Genomic DNA, 21,108 nt, shown 5'->3' on the forward strand with positions numbered 1-21,108 from the left:
ATCAGCAAAAATTACTTGTGGTGTTAAATCATTTTGTTTAATTGTTTAGTATACCCTTCAGTTACTTTGAGTGAAACTGATGAATAATAGCGAATATTATTTTGTTTGTTAATAAATTGGAACAGTAGCATACTTACTGGTTTTTAATTGTAGCATTCTGTTGTGTTCAATAAGCCTGCTGAACTGATTGCTTGGTTTCTAACTCATTACATGTATGTAGATAAGTAAGACTATATCAAAACTCCTTGAATTTTTGGCAGAAAATGAGCAATTGAAAGACATTCTTTATATCCCACTGTCTATTTCTCAGTCTTAACTATCAGTCTATGTGAAGTGAAGTAGTTGTATTTTTACTCACGTTTGTCTCCTCACCAAAGCTACAGAACAATGGAAAAGGCAAATTACAGCAGTGTTTTCTCTTAAAATGTAGATTGCAGTTATTATTCAATATTTTAAAAAGAAATAAATAACCATGAACTTCAGTGAGCCCCACACAGAAGACCTGAAAGTGAGGAGGAAACCTGTTGGGAAGAGGAGCTTTGTCAGGAGGAGGGGGAAAGACAGGAGATTTGGGGTGTAGGAGTAATGTCTGAAGAGATAACAATGGACAATTTCAAGTGAATATTGACCAGGTATTGACTGTATAAAGCCAGAATAGTGGTGTCTTAAAATAATACAAAGGCAGAAGGATAGATGTAAAGAAAAATGAGAGAAAGCAGGAAAAGTGTTACAAATGAAAAAGGAGCTGGACTTGGTGGTACCCTTCTTCAATATCAACACTAAGGAGGCAGAAACAGGTGGATTACTGAGTTTGAGGCCAGCCTGGTCCACAGAGAGAAGAGTACTAGACCAGCTAGGACTATGTAGTGAGACCCTGACTCAAAAAATTTGGTTTTCTAAGCCTGTTAGCTAATAGTCTTACTCCTTTTCCTTGTGATCATTAATTCATGGACATATTTTGTCTTATAATTTGGGCCTTGGGAGGAGCCTTTTAAGAATTTCTCTTTCTTTGAAATACCTTTCTCTTCACACAACTATATTACATATTTCTTTATTTTTACTGTTTTAGTAGGCCTTCCTTAAGGATATTTTATGAGAAAATTAAATCTACTTTTAGAAAAAGTAAAGAGTTTTCTATTTGAATGTTGTGTTTCCTTCCTCCTCTTTATCATTTCTCCCTGGAAACTGTATTTTTTGAGGTTCTCATTCTATTCTCCATACATGTTGACTTTACATTTTTATTTCCCCCTGCTGTGCCAGCAGATTGTCTCTATGTCCTCTCAACTTACCCCGAGTCTTTCACCCAACAAAGATGTACAGAGATCTAAAAGCTATGCTTATAAATTGTTTCAATGATAATTTATTTCTAGCTTCATTATTTTTCACAATTAAAGACCTCATGTAATTTTTATATTCGCTTTGGGATTGAGTTCCCATCTCTCATTTCTGCCTTGGTTCCTTTAGATACAAAGCACTGAGATTACCACACCTTCATGATGGAGAAGTCATATATACACACGCACCTACATAATCTACATGTGCAAACATATCAGATAAATTACACCCTCATCTATTCCATTTACTTTCCGGTTATCACAGGTTTAGTGTGAGGAATTACTATCACTGGCCTAGGCTGTTCTCTCCTCTAGTTTGCTCATTAGTTTCAGTGCAACGAGAGCAGATACCTGAGAAAGTCACTTCTTTCCAATGATTTTTTTTATATACAGTCACTGCTGTGACTACCTTTCTTCTCCTCCCTGCCATCTTTGCTCTCACTCTTGTTCTTTCTTGTTTTCTCATCCCTCTATTTCTATCTCACTTGTACTAACGATTTAGAGTCAAGGAGGACACTGCATAAGAACTGTGTGCATGTTGAATGTGTGCAGGGTATTTCATAAAAGAGAAAATGTGACTGTATTGAGGTGATGAAATCATGTGAACTAATGGGTCATGGCTCTCTTTGATCAGGTTATCATGTTTTTCCACGCACAATGCATTTATTTTTGCTTTTGTTAGTCTTTAATAAACCAAACTGTCAAGAAGTTATAAGGAAAAAATATTGTTGCATTTGATAATTAACGTAAAATGCCATTTAAAATTCAAAACTGAAGAAAATATAAAATCTGATCAATCATATCTATTAGATAAAGGTATTATCAAGTCCATTACACTTGTTGAATTATTACATATGAGAACTCACACAAATGCATAAACTTCTAAAAATAGTCAACTTATCACGAATCAGCTGAGTACCAGCAACTCTGAATGGATTATGACATCCAAACTTCAAAAGGACACTGTAAGAAAGAAATGACAAAACAAACTATTTTTAAGGCAATAAAATTCAGATATGTGTAAGAGAAAAATAATGAATTACTATTTCTAATGCAATGCAGTTCAGTATTTGAAATATGACCACTGTAATGCACCACAGCCATAGATAAAGGAGAAACACAGTAACCTCAATGGGTACAGAAAATTTTATGCAACAAAATTCATCACATATTAATGGATAAAATGTTAGCAAGTGAATGTGGAAAGGAATTTTGAGTATGTTCAAAAATATACAGTAGCCAGGTGTGGTGGCACATGCTTTTAATTTCAGTAGGCAGAGGCAGGTAGATCTCTGTGAGTTCAAGATCAATCTGGCCTATGCAAGAAGTTCCAGAACAGCGCAGGCTGCACAGTAGAACCCTATCTCGGAAAAACTAAACAAATACATGTATAGTAAATATCACTAAAAGTAAATTATTGAAAATTTTCTGCTGGTAATCAACAATGGACAAGGATGCTACTAAGTTTATATGACCAGTCTCAACCAGAGAATAAGGCAAAGAAGAATTAAAAGCCACAACAGAAGGAATAAAATTATATTTTTAAATGATGTAATTATATACATAAAAACCATGAAGACACTGCAATCAGAAGTGATAAGTGAAGTCAGGAATGGCAGTAGATGCAAAGTCAACAACATGTATGAGTTCTCTTTAAATGAAGAAGAAGTGAAAAAATTTAAAAGCATTTAAAATGGCTTCCAAATATATAAATTCTTAGAAACAAATCTAATGAGAGAGTTGTAAAGCAGGAATATCAAACATTATTTAGAAAAATGTAAAGATTTAAATAAATTGAAGAGTGCACAATAGTCTAAGGAAAGACTGTGGTTGGAATGTTGTTTGTCTTTCAGTCAATCAATAGAAATTGTAAAATCTTAAGCAAAATTTCAACATTCTTTGTGAATTTGATGAGCTGGATATATACTTTGTATTCATATACAAAGGGAAAAATAATTAAGCAAATAAATCCAAAATAAAACTGAATAGACTATAACAATAGTATAATCCACGGAAGAGAATTGATGATGCAGATTTCATTCAAATTAAAGTCTCTGCTCTGCAAAAGATTCTACAAAGAAAAATTTAAAAATGAAACAAAAAAACAAAAACAAACGAACAAAAACAAGTCATAGACCAGGAGAAAATGCTGCCAATGGATATGTTTGATAAAAGACAGCTGTCCAAAATATACAAAGGTTTTTCAAGACTCAACACTGAGAAAACAATATAGTGTAAAAAATGAGCCAAAGATCCTAATACTTACCAAACAAGACTCAGAGATGGTGAATGAACACATGGGAAGAGACCTCATATTGATGTCATTAGGCAAATGCAAGTTCAAATAACAATGAGACACCACTACACCGACATAGGGCAGAATAGCCAGACTCCAGATCACTGACACCACCACCAACTGAGGAGGACATAAAGCACCAAGGATCCTTACTCACAGACTGTATAAATTAAAATGGTACTGACATTTCAGAAGATAGCTTGGCAGTTTCTTGCAAAGCCAAGCACATTCTTATTGCATCACCCAGCAATATTTATTTATCAAATTAGGAGGGGGGAGAACAAGGGAATCCGTGGTTGATATGTAGAACTGAATTGTATTGCAAAATAAAAATAAAAAGATTTAAAAAAAGAATTCACTAAGCGTACTCTAGAGAAAAAAAAGAGCATTGTAGTAGAAGAAGTCAAACAAAAATATGAACAATAAAAGATGTGACTATAAAGAGAAAAAAAATTAGCCTAAAAGTTAAGTCCACACAAAACCCAGGATGGGGTATTTATTGCAACTTTTTACAATGCTTGTCAAACCTGGCAGTGACCAAGATCCTTCAGTAAATGAAACTGAGAAAGTCTGATGCAATCACAAAGTGGAATATTATTCAATACCAAGTGAAATGAGCTATCAATCCATGAAGAGACATTGAGAAAACTTAAACACATATTCATCACAGAAGCAAAGCTGGAAAACTCTTAATATATGACATTTTGAAAAGATCAAAGCATGCAGACTGTAAAAAAGATAAATGAACCAGGTGGTGGTGACATACACCTTTAACCCCAGCACTCAGGAGGCAGAGGCAGGTGGATCTCTGAGTTCGAGGCCAGCCTGATCTACAGAGTGAGTTCCAGGACAGCCACAGTTACGTAGAGAAACCCTGTCTTGAGAAACCAAAACAGAAAAAAATATATATGATTTCTAGAGATTCAGAAAAGAGGGAAGAAGATTAAATAAATAGATTTTGAAGATTTGGGGTCAGGGGATCTATTTTGTGGTACTCTAAAATGGATGCATGTCATGATGAATTAACCCAAATCTAAAGTGTAGAGTACATAAAGGGAATCTCAATTAAAGTGATGGACTCAGGAAAAATATGTGTTAACACTGAAGCTCAAGCAGTTATAAGAAATGTACCTCTCTGGAGGGGATGACAGGGAGGAAGGTTGTGCCCAGATGGGGAGATTCTCAGTGTCTTTAATAATTTTATTCTGTGGATTTAAAATTCCTTGAAACTCATCTTTTCAGAGGAAAACTTACCCTGAAGACAATAAAATCTATTATGGAGTTATGAGAATTAAGAAAGCATAGCATTATTATTTGATATTCAAAGACAAATGGAATCTTTGAGCTGATTCACGATCATCTGACTTATGCCAATTGTGACAACTCAGAAACAATGATCATCTTTTCAGTTCAGAATGCAAAGCCACCTGGGAAACTATGGACCCAAATCTTATGTACTTGAAAGTTTACATTGATTATACCTTTAAATGTGAAAAAATAAAACAATCATTCAAAATACACAAGAATTTCCATGACCTTGAGAATGGAAAGATTTAAATAGGAGAAAAGTTTTACTCAGAAATGGAAAATATTGATAGATCAGGCTAAGGCAAAATTACTAAATTTGTTTCTCAAAGACACCATAAGAAGGTTAAAATAGAAAGCATAGAATGGGAAAATTATTTGCAATATGCCTATGCAAAACTAAGATTGTACTAAGAATATAAATTCTTCTGCAGACCAACAAGCCATCAGACAAATTCTTCAGATAGAAAATGTCTAAAAGACCTCATCTTGAGAATGCATCTGAATGGTTAATAAACATGTGAAAGTTTGCATCATTTCATTAATCACTAGGGAAATGCTAATTACATGTACACTATGACATCCATACTCACTAGAGTAGTTAAAACTGGAAAGACAGCATTAAATGTTGACAAGATTATAGAGCAACTGGATTTCCCATGCATTGCTGGAATTACTCTTTCACATTGCTGGAAATGGAATCCAATCCACTGAGTGCACTAGGCAAGCATTCTATGATTGAGCTGCATCTCTATCCCCAGCTTTTAAAGAAATGTCTTTGAGACAGTGACTCACTATATATCCCACACTGGCCTTGAGCTTGAGTGATAACCCATGTGTGTCCTCCCAGAGATGAGTCTACAGGGGTGAGCCACCAAGGGCAGCTCGGTACAACTACTTTTGAAAACTACTTCACAGTGTTTGCCAAGTCTAGATGTACTTTCACATTTGGATTACAACAAACAGCTCTGATACATATGATATAGGCTGATTTTATGCATAGGACTGTGAAACATTGTTCATAGGAGTAACATTCAAAATTCGAAGTGATGGCATATGCATCGAATATCAATACTTGGGAGGCAGAGGCAGGCAGTTCTGTGAGTTCAAATTCAGTCTGGTCTGTGTAGAGAGTTCCAAGACAACCTGGGCCATGTAGAGAGATTCTGTCTCAAAAAACAAACTCCCAAACCAAAACCAAACCAAACAAACAACGAGTAAACTGAAACCTAGAGACCTCCAGTGTCCCTTATCTGGAGTATATGCAAACAAATAATAACGCAAGCATATGGCAGAATGATAAACAATGAAAAGAGCATAGCACAGATCAGCTTACCAAAGAAAATGACAGTGATAAACAAGCCTACAACAGAGAGATACTCTACTGTCACTACTTTACAAAAGTTCTAAGAAAGGCAAAATATTCTGTCAATAAATGTAAGTGTAGTGCCTAGGACGAGCGTAGCAACTAATGAATGGCAGGGGGAACATTATTTATTTAGATATGAACTATTTATTCATCTAGATTCTGATTACTAAACTATACTAACTTGGTGATTTTTTTTTGTTATGTACACCTAATAATAGTGCCTGTTTTTATATGTTTATAACATTTCAATGAAAAGTAATTTGGGAATATTCAAATATTTTGCAGATATTCATTACGTTGAATTTATGTATTCAAAATGTCTTTTGATCAATATACCATTTCGATCATATAAAAAGTCATGTTCACTGAAAATTAACAAAGCGAATGTGTTAGACCTTCTGGTTGCTAAGAACTGAAGATGCAATGGAGGACACTTCTGTGTCTTAAAGGGTGTTTAAACACAGCGGGGCTGGAGCTGAGAATGAAGACAACACTGCGTGCAACACTAGAAAAGTTCGCACGGTGGCGCTGCAGACTAACAATTCGTATAACAAGGGGCTCCCAGGATGCCCAGGACGCCATTCCCAGAAATCAGAATGCTGAATGTTCTCTAACCAAGAGGGCAAGGGGCATTTGCCTGAGATCTATGGAAAAAGACTCTTGAAAGCAATTCAGTAAGATTTAATTTGAGATTATTTCACCGAACCTTGTCTGTGTGGACTGAAACCGACAAGATTTAGAAGAAGCAGCGCCCTCCTGACTGCATCTGAACAATGGAGACAGCTGTAGCAAAAACGCCAGAGAAAAGGCAAGTCGTTTTTCTTACTATATTGCTGCTTTTGTGGGAGGCTGATTCTGAGGCGATTAGATATTCCATGCCAGAAGAAACGGAGAGTGGCTACTTGGTGGCTAACCTGGCAAAAGATCTGGGGCTCAGAGTGGGGGAACTGGCCACCAGAGGGGCCCAAATCCAACACAATGGGAACAAAGAGCACTTGCAGCTGGATGCAGAGACCGGGAATTTGCTCCTGAGGGAAAAACCAGATCGCGAGGAGCTGTGTGGGGTGACAGATCCTTGTGTGCTGCATTTCCAGCTCATTCTGAAAAACCCTGTGCAGTTCTTCCAAACTGACCTGCAGATCACAGACATAAACGATCATGCTCCAGAGTTCCCTCACAGGGAAATGCTCCTAAAAATTCAAGAAAGTGCCCAGCCAGGAGCTGTGTTTCCTCTGAAGGCAGCTCAGGACTCTGACATAAGGAGCAATGCTGTTCAGAACTACACAGTCAGCCCCAACCCCCATTTCCATGTGGTTACTCAGAGTCGTGCTGATGGCAGCAAATACCCAGAGCTGGTGTTGGACAGAGCCCTGGACAGGGAGGAGGAGCCTGAGCTCACTTTAACCCTCACTGCTGTGGATGGTGGGTCTCCTCCCAGGTCTGGGACCACCACAGTTCGCATTGAAGTCGTGGACATCAATGATAACGCCCCCCAGTTTGTACAGTCGCTCTATGAGGTTCAGATCCCTGAGAACAGCCCCCTTGATACCGTAGTTTTGACGGTCTCTGCCAGGGATTTAGATGCTGGAATAAACGGGAATGTAGCCTACTCTCTGTTTCAAGGCGGTGGAGTTTCTCAACCATTTGTAATAGATGAGGTCACAGGAGAAATTCGTCTTAAAAGGGTACTGGATTTTGAGGCAATTCCATATTATAACATGGAAATTGTAGCTACAGATAGTGGAGGTCTTTCAGGAAAATGTAGTGTAGCTATACAGGTGGTGGATGTGAATGACAATGCCCCTAAACTCACCATATCCTCGCTCACTACTTCCATCCCAGAAAATGCTCCTGAAGCTGAAGTTGCTGTTTTCCGTGTTTCTGACCCAGATTCTGGGGACAATGGAAGGATGGTGTGTTCTATTCCAAATGATCTTCCGTTTCTTTTAAAACCCACATTCAAGAACTATTACACTTTAGTGGCAGAGGGACCCCTGGACAGAGAAAGCAGAGCTGAGTACAACATCACCATCACAGTCACTGACCTGGGCACACCCAGGCTCACAACACAGCACACCATAACAGTTCAGGTGTCTGATGTCAATGACAATGCCCCCGCCTTCACACAAACCTCCTACACCCTGTTTGTCCATGAAAACAACAACCCCGCCCTGCACATAGGCACCATCAGAGCCACAGACTCAGACTCAGGCTCCAATGCCCACATCACCTACTCTCTGGTGCCCACCCATGACCCGCAGTTGGCCCTCTCCTCTCTCATCTCCATCAATGCTGACAATGGTCAGCTCTTCGCTCTCAGAGCACTGGACTATGAGGTCCTGAAGACCTTCGAGTTCCTTGTGGTCGCCACAGACCAAGGCTCTCCTGCGCTCAGCAGCCAGGCGCTGGTGCAAGTGCTGGTGCTGGACTCCAATGACAATGCGCCCTTCGTGCTCTACCCGCTGCAGAACGCCTCTGCACCCTGCACAGAGCTGCTGCCCAGGGCGGCAGAGCCAGGATACCTGGTCACCAAGGTGGTGGCAGTGGACCGCGACTCTGGACAGAATGCCTGGCTGTCCTTCCAGCTGCTCAAGGCCACAGAGCCCGGGCTGTTCAGCGTGTGGGCTCACAATGGTGAGGTGCGCACCTCCAGGCTGCTGAGTGAGCGCGATGCTCCCAAGCACAGGCTGCTGCTGCTGGTCAAGGACAATGGAGATCCTCCAAGGTCTGCCAGTGTCACTCTGCATGTGCTGCTGGTGGATGGCTTCTCTCAGCCCTACCTGCCTCTGCCAGAGGTGGCGCGAGACCCCAGGCAGGACAATGATGATTTGCTCACACTGTATCTGGTCATTGCCTTGGCTTCTGTGTCTTCCATCTTCCTCTTGTCTGTGCTGCTGTTTGTGGGGGTGAGGCTGTGCAGGAGGGCCAGGGCAGCCTCTCTGGGTGGCTGCTCTGTGCCTGAAGGACACTTTCCTGGCCACCTGGTGGATGTAAGCGGCGCAGGGACCCTGGCCCAGAGTTACCAGTATGAGGTGTGTCTGACTGGAGACTCTGGGAACACAGATTTCAAATTCTTCAACCCCATTATTCCCAGTAGTGTGTTTCAGGACCCCTAGACAAATTTCAGTGTCAGGGAGACCTAGGTTTCAATAACCAAATCAGAATTAGTTGCTTGGCTATTAATATATTTATTTTGCATTTAATAATCTCTCCTTTCAACAGTGTATTTTATGGTGATTTTATTCGCTGTTTTTTATTGCTCTGTTTTTTCCTTTGGATCTGTGCTTCCTGTTATCAACACAATCTTAACACAGCTCTTTCTTTCACTAATTTGTATTGTATACAACCTTTTTTGTGTTTCTCTGGTCATTTCATGAGTTCTTGGGAACTCATTTTTTCCTCTTTATTATAACCAGGGTGGCTTTCTTCAACACCCACTTCACATCATATTTTTTTTTTTTGGTTTTTCGAGACAGGGTTTCTCTGTGTAGCTTTGCGCCTTTCCTGGAACTCACTTGGTAGCCCAGGCTGGCCTTGAACTCACAGAGATCCGCCTGCCTCTGCCTCTGAGTGCTGGGATTAAAGGCGTGCACCACCACTGCCTGGCTAGATCTATCTTGTTGGGGCTATGCACAGAACTTGCTGTGTCATATTCACTTTGGTTTTCACTTCCACTGCAGCTTGTTAACTGTAAAATGCACAGCGTTCATTGTGAGATTTTCAGAGATGCACATACCATGCCTGGATAGAATTCACCTCCTTATCACAGTCTTTAGTCCTGTTGCCTTTCTCCCCACCACACTCTTTAATGCCCCATTTTGTTTTCGTGTACTTCTTGTCTTTTAGAGGATGACCGTTTAGCTTAAATGATCTGCAGTTCCATTTCCTTCAAAATGACAATTTCATTTTTCCTGATGACTGGATAAAGTAATTCCATCATGCATGTATGTGTTTTCCTCACCCACACTTCTGTTATCATGATAACACACCTTTGTGTACAGCTAATGAAGTGTGAGCATAAGATTCAGTCATCTGTCATAGTTTTATATGGTTTGTTCACAAATGGAAGTAGTGTGTTGTTTTATTTATCATCTTTACTGACAACCACATTTAGTATTTCAAGACTTTATTTGCTTTTATACAGGCCAAAATTGCTTCTAAAATGTACCAGAAATAACTTTGCTTGACCTAAGCCATTGCAAGTGATGGAGTGTGCTTTCACCTTGTATGAGAAAACACTTGGTGAGGCATGTGTTTGGATGATGAGCTGATTTGAAAATGCTGGATGTAAATGAGGGCCCATTAAACTTGCAACAAAATATGCAGATGAATGGCGTTTAAGTGTTTTAGTCTTTTTATTACTAATGCTTGCCATAAATAGGGTGACTTAGGTGAAATATTTCCACTGGTTTCTATCAATAGGTTCCTTTCTTCCTATTTCAGTCTGTCTTGACGTAGAATTACTTGGAGATGAAATCTGTCAATCCACAGCAGTATTCTACCTACAACATTGTAATTAAACAGGGTACAAATATAATAGGAAAAACAGTATCATTGGGGAAGTTTAGATTTTCTACAACTAAAAATAACACATGGAAGCAACCAAAACCACAGAATATGCCCATTTTGAGTAAATTTTTAAAAACAGTTTCACATAACAAGCCATTATTTCCTTGGCTAAATTTATTTTAAAAAGACATTTCATATTTTACCATCCATGTATATATATATATATACATATACATATATACATATATATGTATATACATGTATATATTTAGTATTTCAGTGTTTTGTCTACAAGAAAAATTATTGAACTTATAAAAACTTGAAAATTGTTTTGGAAACTCTGGAATGTAAAGAATTCAATATTGATAGCTCTCAATCACCAATACGTGTAGTTGTATAGTCATAACTACACTAAGTTCTTGCAGGAATGGAGGAACTGCTTTCCAAGCACGAAGCTCTCCAGCATAAAACATTTCATGTAAATGAGCCAAGTAGTATGAATTCTGAATAACTGGAAAAAAACATCTTTCTGTTCAGCCTAAATGCTTTGTATGAAAATTTTGATCGTATTTTCATCCTTTCATACATATCTGAAATTTTTTGGAAATTATGTAATTCATATAAGACAGTTTTTTGAGAGGCATTGTAGTGTATGATATCACACTAACGTGGGAAGGGCCATATGGGTTAATGACCCGTTTACAACCGGAAGACAAAGGATGAGATGCTACTAGTAGGGGTGCACATGCGTGTGTGTGTGTGTGTGTGTGTGTGTGTGTGTGTGTGTGTGTGTGTGTGTGTGTCTGTGTGTGTGTGTCTGTGTGTGTGTGTGTGTGTGTGTGTCTGTGTCTGTGTGTGTCTCTGTGTGTGTGTGTGTCCGTGTCTGTGTCCGTGTGTGTGTCTGTGTGTGAGGGGTGTGTGTCCAAAACTTGGAGTCCAAGATATGCGAACTGTCACTAATGAGCATCCCAAACCCCGGATCCTATTAGTAATTTAATTTCTGGATGGACTATATACATTATTGAGAAAGTGGGCAGAAATTTTCCAAGCTGATAAGATAACCTGGACTGAATTTGAAGATAAAAAATCCCAATCAGTCTTGGTTCAAAGTTATTTTTATTTCTGGGCACTTGGAAATCATTTATATGAATTCCTTTCCAAAGCTACTCTTTATCTTTTGAGGTTGATTCTTTTTCAGTTCTCTCTGTGCAGCCTAGGCTGGCCTCCAACTCTGCTCCTGAGGTCTGGATTACAGATGTACCACCATGGCTGGTTCCCACGGTCTCTCTATATGGATATTTTACTAAGTGGAGGACTGGGGGTGGGTTACCAGTTGTATAGCACTAACTATTGTTGCACTTCGGGGCATTTTACAAACCCCAAGTCAGATATCAGTGAAAGAGATAACTTTGTCTGTCAATTCTCTAGTAATAAGGTTACTATTATTTATGTACAAGTTGATATTACTGATATTTCAATGTTTGAAGAGGAAACAAAATTAAACAAAAACTGAGTTGTCTTATTGATAAATAACTTCAGTAGACGATAAATAGACTAAAGGTGCTCTTTTGGTTTCTTTATAGTTTAGTTTGCAGTTCATAATGCAATGTCTCATTCAACAGGTGCTCAATTTGCAGTCATTAACTAGCAACATTTAGGAAATCAATGAATTTCCTGAGGACTTTAAGATTTGTCTCAAACTTGTGTACACATCAAATTTCAAAAGAACTATCCATATTCAGAAAAGGGAATGACATTTTAATTTTGTCAGAATAACACCAATCTCTATGAAGCTAGTTTCTCCAAAAACTCAGAGAATTGTAAAATAATAATACATTAATCTCTAACTTAGTTCCAAGTTGAGCTTATCCATCTCTTTCATTTTAGGGATGGGGAGAGACTACAAGATTTTTCTGTTCGTCCAGTTAACTCTCAGAAATCTCTTTGTTGATTCCTTGGTCTCTAATTGCTGCTGCTGTTGGCCTCTAGTTACTCTTTTTTTTTTTTTTTGGTTTTTTGAGACAGGGTTTCTCTGTGTAGCTTTGCGCCTTTTCCTGGATCTTGCTCTGTAAACCAGGATGGCCTCGAACTCACAGAGATCCGCCTGGCTCTGCCTCCCGAGTGCTGGGATTAAAGGCGTGCGCCACCACCGCCCGGCTCTCTAGTTACTCTTTACAGCATCAAAATAAAATGAAAATTTCAAGATAGAGATTCAGTCACTTATTTTCAAAACATAATTTCAAACTATCCCTCATTTTTTTCTATAAAGACATCAATTCAGAAATTGAATTACTGTCTTGAAAACCCACTGTCCTATTTTAATGAATAACAATAGTTTGGTTAATCATACACTTAAGAAGGAAAATATTTGTCTACTGTTCTTCTGTCATTCAGTACTGTTGATTACAAGTGCGGTGTCAGCCAGCTTCTCCAGCATTATATGTAAATCCCTTTTCCTTCCACAGTTGATTTTCCCAAAAGCAGAGAAGTGACAGATCTCATTTTATTTTAGATTGTTTCATTTATTCATCAATTCTGACATTTGTTATTCCAGAACCCAAGAGTCATATAATACACTACATTTTTTAGTAGTTCTCATCTTCTTTTTCAAAAATTCCACTCGGCCTATTTTCATAACAAATAGTACTTACCTCCCAACTGTCATTTCCTACTTTTGATTTGACCAAATTAAATCTCTTTCGCCTGCAGTCTCTCTGTGTGGTTATGAATCTCTCTGTCCTAGGGGAGAGAACAAACATTGAACCTGTCTAGTCTTTTTTCATGGCCTTAGTCATCTTTAGTGATGCTGTTTTAGCAGCTCCTAACCTTCTTTTGGAAGCTCCTTCATACTGCCCTGGCTTTACTGGGCTTTAAAAGAGAGACTGGCGATCTCACGGTAGTTTGCACTCAGGTTTCAGTGGATCCAAGCCTTAAGAATGTTGGCTCAACTTTGTCAGACACTGGTAAAGGTTCTGTTTCACTCCTAACATTGTGTTTGGGCTAGGCCCAACCTGCCTCAGGATTTATGATTCTGCATTTTCTCTATGAAGAAACAATCTCAGAAAACGTCAACTTCTTCATAGCTGTTTTTGTGTCTTTTAAGGTATTCGAATGAGACCCTGTGAAAATATTTTTATAAAGTAATTGATGAGTGAAAAACCACATGAAGCGCCAGATGTGATGGCGCATACCTTTAATCCCAACACTAAGGAGGCAGATGCACATGGGTCCTTGTGACCTAGACGCTTTACTAGTCTACAGCATGAGTTCCAGAAGCCAGAGCTACACAGAGAGATCCTGTCTCAGAACAAAACAAAAAGAAGCAAAACACACAGGGTAAAATTCACAGCAGCAATTTAGGCAATAAATGTGCAAATCTGACAACACTCTGCAACAGTGAGACACAACCCCAAACTGCTGTTCTGAATGAAGAGTTGCTATGTTTAGGCTCTCCTGAAAACATGAAATTAACTTGATCCTTCTTCGGCAATTCCCTCCTCATAAAACCATGTATCAAACATTACTGTTGTAATAATAAAGATCAGATCCGCAACTACTAAAAAACTCATTTATGGCAGTAAATTATGACAAAACCAGGCAAATATAACAACAGAAGGGAAAATTCATAGACCCATTTGCCTTATCACCATTGGCTTGAAGAGCCTCAACACAATACCAACATCAGTAACAAATGAGATTGTACTCCACAGCTGTAAAAGATTTACCCAGAAACATATTGGCTTAACATACAAAAATCAATACTGAAATATGCCTTGTGGGCAAAACGACACAATTGTCTCAATTAATGCAGAAAACATTTTAGAAAATTTAATACTTGGAAAAGGAAAATATCTATATACTTATACATGGTGTGGCCTTGCAACCTAAGTAATCTGCAAAAATGCTAACATTGCTAAACAAATTCAGAAAGATTGTGGGACACAAGACCATTACCTTAAAATTAACTATTTCTGCATATTACCATGGAACAAACCGGAAATGAAGAAAAGTCCCTTGGGATCAAAAGGAACAAGATGCCCAGAAAGGAAGCAGACAAGTCTGTAGATGAATTTTATAAAGAACATCAGACAACACTGAAGTAAACCACAGAAGGCCTGTGTGAGGAGGAAGTATCTGTGGACCGGAAGACTCTGTACTGTAAAGATAACCCTCAAACTAGTTGATGACTGAATGGAGTTCTTACCAAAAGGCCAGTTCATTTTTTTCCCCCAGAAGTTGCTAAGTGTCTCTAAATGCAAGGACTCCTGAATAGCCAAAAAATATTGAAGAAGAACAAAATTAAGGAAATATTCTAAATTAGAAGTCAAATCTTTGGATGATTTCTGTGTGTTAAATACATAAATATTATTTTCTATTTGAATACAGGAAATATTTGTTAGTTGTTTTAGATTGCACCAAAAGTTTACAGCATCAAACTATTCCAATCACTTTAGAATTAGAAGGTTAGCCAAAGTTCAATTTCAGTGCACTGTTTGGTTTGTAGCTATTGCTCTCAGGTGGTCAGCTGATAAATTAGATCTATGCGATTTTATCTGTGCATCTGAGTATTTCAAAAGGTAATTCCCTCTACAATAATTTATACTACTCACACAAACTGTTGATATTAACCACGTAACTTTGCTTTTTCAGCATTGTAAGAACATTCTTTTAGAAATATAATTTCCTGTTTTGTTTACCTGACTATTCAAAACTTAGATGTATGTGTTTGAAGACTTAGGTCTTGTGGTTTGTGTTCATGATTCCTTTCGGGCACAATAGTGGATAGCCTTACCAGTTATGCAGTTTAAGACAAAAACAATGTTGGCAAAGAAAAAAACTGTATACACTTTCAATGTGGCATCCTTTATACATTAAAATGGTGTTTTGACATTAAAAGCTGTTTTGACTTAAAACTAGAACTGTTTCAATTTCCCCAAGAAGACACAGGGTGGCGCTGCAGGCTAAGGTTGTGATTAAAAAGCACTAAAATGCCAGGAAGCCCTTGTGTCGATACAGAACAAAAGGCTCAGGCAAGAGCTTTGCAAGCACTCCGGAGCTGTGAAGGGGTGTGAGCAAGGATATATTGGACTAATGTAAGATTAAGAACAACGTTGTGAAGATTCCTCTAAAGAAGAAACCAGAAGTCAGCCTTTCAACGCATTTGGAGATTGCTAAAGGATTGGATGCAAGCATTCACTTTCCCAACATGGAGAAGCTGGAGAGAATTCACCCAAACAGGCAGGTGATTCCTTTCCTTTTTATGCTGGTTTTGGTTCAGGTTTGCAGTGAGCCAACAACTCGATACTCTATCCTGGAGGAAACAGAAAGTGGATCCTTTGTAGCCCATCTGGCCAAGGATCTGGGCCTGAGTTCTGGGGACCTGAGTGCCCGTTCTGCACGGGTGGTGTCTGATGATTACAAGCAGCGACTGCTGCTGGATCCCATGTCTGGGGATCTGCTTCTGAGGGAGAAACTAGACCGGGAAGAGCTGTGTGCCTCTGTGGATCCCTGTGTGCTGCATTTCCAGGTGTCCCTTGAAAAGCCAGTACAATATTTTCAAGGAGAATTACTGATCCAGGACATAAATGACCACTCACCAGAATTCCCAGATAGGGAAATGCTCTTGAAAATACCAGAAAACAGCCAACAAGGCACACGATTTTCATTGAAATTAGCCCAGGACTTGGATGTGGGCAGCAATGGGCTACAACGATACACAGTCAGCCCCAACTCACATTTTCATGTCCTCACTCAAAATAACAGTAAAGGCAAGAAATACCCAGAGTTGGTGCAGGACAGAGCCCTGGACAGAGAGGAACAGGCAGAGCTGAGCTTGACCATCACAGCTCTGGATGGTGGCTCTCCACCTAGGTCAGGAACAGCCATGGTTAGAATTCTGATCCTGGACATCAATGACAATGCCCCCAAATTTGTGAACACCCCCTATGAGGTGCAGGTCCTGGAAAGCAGTCCCCCAGGCTCCCCAGTCCTGACTGTCCTAGCACAGGATCCAGATGCTGGCAACTTTGGGAGAATTTCCTATGGTTTCTTCCAGGCATCAGATGAAATTCAACAAATTTTTTCAATAAATGAAGTCACAGGAGAAATACAACTGAAAAAGGAATTGGATTTTGAAGAGATTAAATCTTACCACTTGGAAATCGAGGCCACAGATGGAGGAGGTCTTTCTGGGAAGGGAGAGGTGGTGATAGAGGTGGTGGATGTGAACGACAATGCCCCAGAGCTGACCATATCTTCACTGACCAGCTCAGTCCCAGAAAATGCTCCTGAGACCATAATCAGCATCTTCAGAGTAGGAGACAGGGATTCTGGAGAGAATGGAAAGGTGGTTTGTTCTATTCCAGAACACCTGCCATTCATCCTAAAATCCACTTTCAAGAATTTCTACACCCTGGTGACAGAGAGTCCACTGGACAGAGAGAGCAGAGCTGAGTACAACATCACCATCACAGTCACCGACATGGGCACACCCAGGCTCACAACACAGCACACCATAACAGTGCAGGTGTCTGACGTCAATGACAATGCCCCCACCTTCACACAAACCTCCTACACCCTGTTTGTCCAGGAGAACAACAGCCCCGCCCTGCACATAGGCACCATCAGCGCCACAGACTCAGACTCAGGCTCCAATGCCTACATCACCTACTCTCTGCTGCCCACCCACGACCTGCAGCTGGCTCTCTCCTCGCTCATCTCCATCAACGCTGACAACGGACAGATTTTCGCTCTCAGGGCGCTGGACTACGAAGCCCTGCAAACCTTCGAGTTCCAAGTGGGCGCCACAGACCAAGGCTCTCCTGCGCTCAGCAGCCAGGCGCTGGTGCGAGTGCTGGTGCTGGACGCCAACGACAATGCGCCCTTCGTGCTCTACCCGCTGCAGAACGCCTCTGCACCCTGCACAGAGCTGCTGCCCAGGGCGGCAGAGCCAGGATACCTGGTCACCAAGGTGGTGGCAGTGGACCGTGACTCTGGACAGAATGCCTGGCTGTCCTTCCAGCTGCTCAAGGCCACAGAGCCCGGGCTGTTCAGCGTGTGGGCTCACAATGGCGAGGTGCGCACCTCCAGGCTGCTGAGTGAGCGAGATGCTCCCAAGCACAGGCTGCTGCTGCTGGTCAAGGACAATGGAGATCCTCCAAGGTCGGCCAGTGTCACTCTGCATGTGCTGCTGGTGGATGGCTTCTCTCAGCCCTACCTGCCTCTGCCAGAGGTGGCGCGCGACCCCGCCCAGGATGAGGATGTGCTCACGTTGTACCTGGTCATTGCCTTGGCTTCTGTATCTTCCATCTTCCTCTTGTCTGTGCTGCTGTTTGTGGGGGTGAGGCTGTGCAGGAGGGCCAGGGCGGCCTCTCTGGGTGGCTGCTCTGTACCTGAGGGACACTTTCCTGGTCACCTGGTGGATGTCAACAGCACTGGGACCCTTTCCCAGAGCTACCAGTATGAGGTGTGCCTGAGGGGAGACTCTGGGACTGGTGAGTTCAATTTCCTCAAACCCATGATCCCCAACTTGTTGCTACAGGAAACTGGGAGGGAAATTAGGGAAAGTCCACATTGCAGGGACAGCTTTGTATTTAGTTAAGTATTCAAAGTGGTTCAATGAATCTAAGAATTGTCATAATGACTCATATAAATAAGTGTGAAGGTAACTACCTTTTTAAAAGCACTGCACGTGTGCACAGGTCTCACAGCTCTCATTTTTCCTACTGATAGGAAGCATCTCATTATACCTAGGTTTAGTAAGTGTTTTCCTCATATTTTGATGTCTTTGGAGACTAATATTCTCATAACTACAAATAACTCATATAGCATAAGATTTGTTTAATTATTTTCTTCTTTAAAGCCAATAAGAGAATTTGAATTTCTGTATAATTGTGTTGCCTGTTTCTGCCATATACCTTTTTCTTTTTAAGTTTTGAATGCATAGCTTTTTTTGTTTGTTTGCTTTTTTTGAGACAGGGTTTCTCTGTGTAGCTATGGAGCCTGTCCTGGATCTCACTCTGTAGACCAGGCTGGCCTTGAATTCACAGAGATCCACCTGGCTCTGCTTCCCGAGTGCTGGGATTGAAGGCATGCGCCAGAATGCATAGCTTTTTATTTGGCCTTAGCATGCTTGTTTCTGTCAAATTCATGTCAAGACAGCCTTCATTATAACATTAGTATGCTCAAGTAAGACATTCGTGGGCATCATAAATGTTAGTGCTTGTTTTACTTATGTGACTGCAAGTGTTCCAAATATAGCAAAGTTAAAATTTTCCATTGTTGTTTAATGAAAATTAAAGAGGAAATGTCCTATAATTTGTTTTTCCTTTCATCAAATAAAATTGTTAATCTGTTGCTAAGCATAATCTTTTTAAAAAGAGACATCCAATCTGAAGTCTGTCCTGACTTCCTTCAAAGCATTCCAAGCTGAAGAAGCATCAAATTTCTCCTTTCCTCCTCAAAGCTGAAGCGTAAGATTGTTTCCTGCAGCTTGTCCCACCTTCCATTTGAAGAAATTTCTTCTGGATTCTAACAGTCTAGTTCTTGTTATCGTGACTTCACGTTTTTTTGCTTTATGCCATTTGGTAGCTATGGATTTTTTTTAAACCAACAGTAGAATTTTGCTATTTCCCTTTCTTCTCTGATGCATAGTGTGATTTCAGTTATTTTTATCTTAAATTTTCAATCAAATGAAGGTACCTTTATAGAAGATAAGTATTGTTTTGTTCATGATTAAACAACAGTGCACTTATTGAATTATAATTGCTTTGTGTTATGTTCCATGGTAAGAACATTGTGTGGTTCTACCTTGCTATATTTATGTAGATATGACTGTAAAACAGCAAACTTCAGACAGAAAGTGAGGAATTAAAAAATCTCTCTTTAGCTGGGCATGTTGGCCCATGCCCTTATTCTTGCCACTCAGGAGATACAACCTGGCAAGTTCTCCTTAAGTTCAAGACCAATGTGGTCTTCAATATCTAGCTCCAGGCTAGCCAATGCTATATTGCCAGACCCGATCTCAAAACGTAGCTGGAATGCTGGAACCTGTGCTGCCTTGCTCCACAGAAGCCAGTGAGTAGAGTCAGAAATGGAATCTTTAAGTTGTGATTTATTTGGAGAGCTGGCAATCTGAGAAGGCAGCAGGTCCACACCCTAAAAACTGCCTTATGTCTAACTTCTAGGCAGCAGATTGTCCAGGAGGAAGGTGAGGGTGAGGGTGAGGCAGCCAGAGACTCTGAATTTAGTCTTATCCCTCTGGGCAGGTCGTAAATCACATGTTTTGGAGTTGTGATGTCTCTGTTTTTCTTACCATCGTCACCTGAACTCTTTGCTCATCCTGTGGATAACAGAGTCACGTGCTTCTTGTGCTGCGTCTATTTAGATTTGCTGGAATTAACCTTATATTCCTCCAGAGGCATCTAGGCAAAGAGGGTGTGGTGACTCAGGACAGCTAACCATGTAAACATGCTAAGCTGTTCATGGAGTACAAATAATGTCTTTAAACAGGAGGAATAAGAAAGTGCTCCTATTTATCTTCTCTTCTCACTGTCACTCGAAGGTTACATGAATGATGTGGTAAGAGAAAACAATCATAAAATCAGATTTAAAGATCAGACACCATTACTGTTCTGCCACAGAAAACACATCGTATGGTACGAACTGAGTGGGCCTACGTTTCTGAGAATAAAAATCACTTGGGGATGAGAAAGTGAGTTCTATTGTCTGTCTTGCTCCCATAGAAGTTTGCTGAGTCTGAGCAAACAATAGGTTGGTTGTCATGGAGACAGAGTAAATCAGTAAACTTTGGTAGATTGAAGATTCCACCTGAAGGCCATTTCCATCTCCTGGGACACTTACTCTCCCTGAGAAGATGTGCACAGTTAAAAACTAATAACCTGGATGCAGAGGCAGGAGGTTCTCTGAGAGTTCAAGGCTGTGGAATGATGTTTTCCTTGCTATGCAAAAATTAGAGTTTGGGAGCCGGGCGGTGGTGGCGCACGCCTTTAATCCCAGCACTCGGGAGGCAGAGGCAGGAGGATCTCTGTGAGTTCGAGGCCAGCCTGGTCTACAAAGTGAGTTCCAGGAAAGGCGCAAAACTACAGAGAAACCCTGTCTTGAAAAACCAAAAAAAAAAAAAATTAGAGTTTGGGGCCTGCAGCATGAAGAAGATGTGGAGCATACAAGTTCTCAACTGGAAATTAGGTAGTGTTTGTTGCTTATAAGACCTGAAAATAACCTTAATTAGGCACAATGCCTGTTTGGATTAGGGTAATTTGATTAGTCAGGGCTCT

The 21,108-nt window shown here is 40.2% G+C and overlaps 1 protein-coding gene across 3 annotated transcripts in view; it reads left to right on the forward strand.

Moving 5' to 3' along the window:
• The first annotated feature begins 273 nt into the window (after positions 1–273).
• The window catches only part of LOC128112722 (protocadherin beta-8-like), a 35,885-nt gene continuing 15,050 nt past the window's right edge, over positions 274–21,108 (forward strand). For 2 of the 3 annotated variants that reach the window (XM_052741977.1, XM_052741976.1), the window contains exon 1: positions 9,425–18,306. In XM_052741977.1, the coding sequence (XP_052597937.1) occupies positions 16,020–18,306 (2,287 nt within the window). In that variant the 5' untranslated portion in view covers positions 9,425–16,019. Of the gene's footprint in view, positions 7,931–9,424; positions 19,577–21,108 lie in introns of those variants that run through there. The other variant, XM_052741978.1, reaches the window with a different exon arrangement.

The sequence above is a fragment of the Peromyscus californicus genome, unplaced genomic scaffold (genome assembly GCF_007827085.1).
Source record: "Peromyscus californicus insignis strain IS unplaced genomic scaffold, ASM782708v3 Scaffold_17__1_contigs__length_78620276, whole genome shotgun sequence".
NCBI lineage: Eukaryota > Metazoa > Chordata > Mammalia > Rodentia > Cricetidae > Peromyscus > Peromyscus californicus.